This window comes from Lipotes vexillifer, unplaced genomic scaffold (genome assembly GCF_000442215.2).
Source record: "Lipotes vexillifer unplaced genomic scaffold, Lipotes_vexillifer_v1.1 scaffold1091, whole genome shotgun sequence".
Taxonomy (NCBI): Eukaryota; Metazoa; Chordata; class Mammalia; order Artiodactyla; family Lipotidae; genus Lipotes; species Lipotes vexillifer.
Window position 1 is genome coordinate 182,005 of NW_006773710.1, and position 2,322 is coordinate 184,326.

Sequence of the window (2,322 nt, forward strand, 5' to 3'; positions counted from 1 at the left end):
CCTTCTTATAGGTGTTAACCTGCTTACGGGTCTCGGCCAGAGGTCCGACCACTACAGATGTGTCAAGAAAGGGGGGACCTGCAACTTCTCCCCCTGCCCGCTCTTCAACAGGATTGAAGGCACCTGTTACGGCGGAAAAGCCAAGTGCTGCATCCGTTGACTTTGGGCTGGAGCGTGGGCAGAGGAGACCCAGAAGCCAAGTGAAACCCTTGTAACTGTTGTTTGAATAAAAGAAGGTTTTTTCAAAGCATGCGCGTCCTTCAGACCAAAGTGAGTCTTGTGTCTCCTTTGAGAAGAGGTTCAGAAAGTATGAAGGGCAGAAGGGCAGACAGGCTGGGCCACAAAGCCTGTCCAGGATGGGACTGGGGGATGCTGACTAGGCTGTGACCTGTTTCACTGCCACTTTGTTTCATCACCAGATCTACACATGAGGGATGCAGGGGGTCCACGTGAGACTAAGGACACCTGATGACGAGATGACACAGCTTCAGGCCTCCCTCTGTCCCAGCAGAAGTTCACCCCTGATTCAGTGGCCTCAGCTGCCTGCCCATCTGCAGAGGCCAGAACCGCTGCCCCTTCTCCCTGGGCCGGGGGCAGTGGGTTGTGGGTTGGTTAACCTCAGCATTTGAGAACCTTCGCTGGGACCATAAAGCTATTCCTATTTCACTCTGTAGGCCTAATAGTAGGGTTCCCGGGTGCCCATTCTTCACTCCAGCACAATCACGTGGTCTATTTACATGTCACTTAGAAAAGCATCCTCTATGACCACTGCCCCTGCCTTTCATCATTTCTGCACCATTAGGCCTGTAGACACCCACTGATGGGGAAGAGAGAGCTGCCTTCCCTTTTTTCCAATAAATTTCTTACAACTCCTGATGATACGTGTGCTTCTGTCCTCTCCTTCAACAGGCAACAGCAATTCCACATTCCACTTCGATAAACTGCAAGCACAAATAAAAATCAAACATTATAAAAACTTTGGGGGAATTCCCTGGCGGTCCAGTGGTTAGGACTCCTCGCTTTCACTGCCCTGGGCCCAGGTTCAATCCCTGGTTAAGGAACTAAGATCCTGCAAGCCACGCGGCACAGTCCCTCCCCCGCCAAAAAAACTGCCCCCATCCCCCAGTGATGGATTTGGACACCACACCCCTCTTTTGTGAGGGAAAGGCAGAGGAGATGCCATTATGCTGTGCACATTAACCGCTACTCGGGTGTTCTCTGTAACAGGAACACGGCAAGTGTTCATTACAGTGCGTCCAGGCCTCCCCCTACTCCTGAAAAGCTAAGAAATAATCTGTTGACTTAAAAAAATATTCACAACCTAAAAGTTGAGAGTTATGTTTTATTTGGTGGGAAAGTTTAGGACTTCAAGCCCGGGAGGCAGCATCTCAAGTAACCCTGAGAGAACTTCTCCCAGGAAGCGAGGGGGGAGCCAGGTTATACAGAAGTTTTGCAACAAAGGGAAGGTAGTCAGGAACGTCAAAAGATTATTGTTAATTAAAGAAAACCAGATATCCCGAGTTAAGGAATTTAACTTAGCGCTTTTCTATGTATGGGAAGATGCAAGAGTCTGGGCTCACTGAAATCATTCCTGTTACATGCACCTCAGCTATCTGGGGCCAGTATCCTGTGTGTTCCCATCCTGAGTTTCCTCAGGGCTCATGGTAGGGAGTGGCAGCAGTCTGATGGCGGCTAGATGGCAGGCATTCTTTCCTTCCTGAGTTCCCTCAGGGCTCAGCAGCTCACCGTTGGCTGTGTTGGCTGTGGTTGCAATCGCTGACGACTGTGACATCCTTTGTTTACTGATATGGCAGGCAATATTCCACTTATCCCCAGCCACAAAGAGGTCACTGACCATCTCGGGAAGGTGGTGGCATCACATCAATAGCCCTGTCACCAGAGACTACAGGCTCTGACCAGAACGACTAGCAAGGTTCTTACAGCCCTTCCCAGCCCAGCAGCATTTGGCCCCAGGACTTACATCCCTCAGGGGGTAGCAAGTTTTAAAGGAGATGCCCCTCCTTTCCGCCTTCTCTCCTCCACCCAAATATCCTTGGAGCTTTTGCATTCGCCTACACCTGTGTGCCCAGGGTCACCCTCCTTTGGTGAAACTGGAATGCAAAAGATATTGCCTGAACCAGCCTAGAGGGAAGATGGCTTTGAAGTTAAGGGGGAGCGGTACGTGGGGCTGTCTACAAGGCACTTCACTCCCGAATGACTCAAAGGCCCAATTTCATGGTTCCTATTATAGCATCTGTCTAGATGAAGTGAAAGTATGGATTTGAGTAAGCTGTACATACAGACCCAGATCCAACCCTTTAT

At 50.1% G+C, this 2,322-nt stretch overlaps 1 protein-coding gene across 1 annotated transcript in view; it reads left to right on the forward strand.

Annotated features, from left to right (window-relative positions):
- Positions 1–160, forward strand: part of DEFB1 (defensin beta 1) — a 12,072-nt gene extending 11,912 nt beyond the window's left edge. Inside the window, exon 2 of the mRNA XM_007448463.1 lies at positions 12–160. Coding sequence (XP_007448525.1) covers positions 12–160 — 149 coding nt within the window. The remainder of the gene's footprint in view (positions 1–11) is intronic.
- The last annotated feature ends 2,162 nt before the right edge of the window (positions 161–2,322 follow it).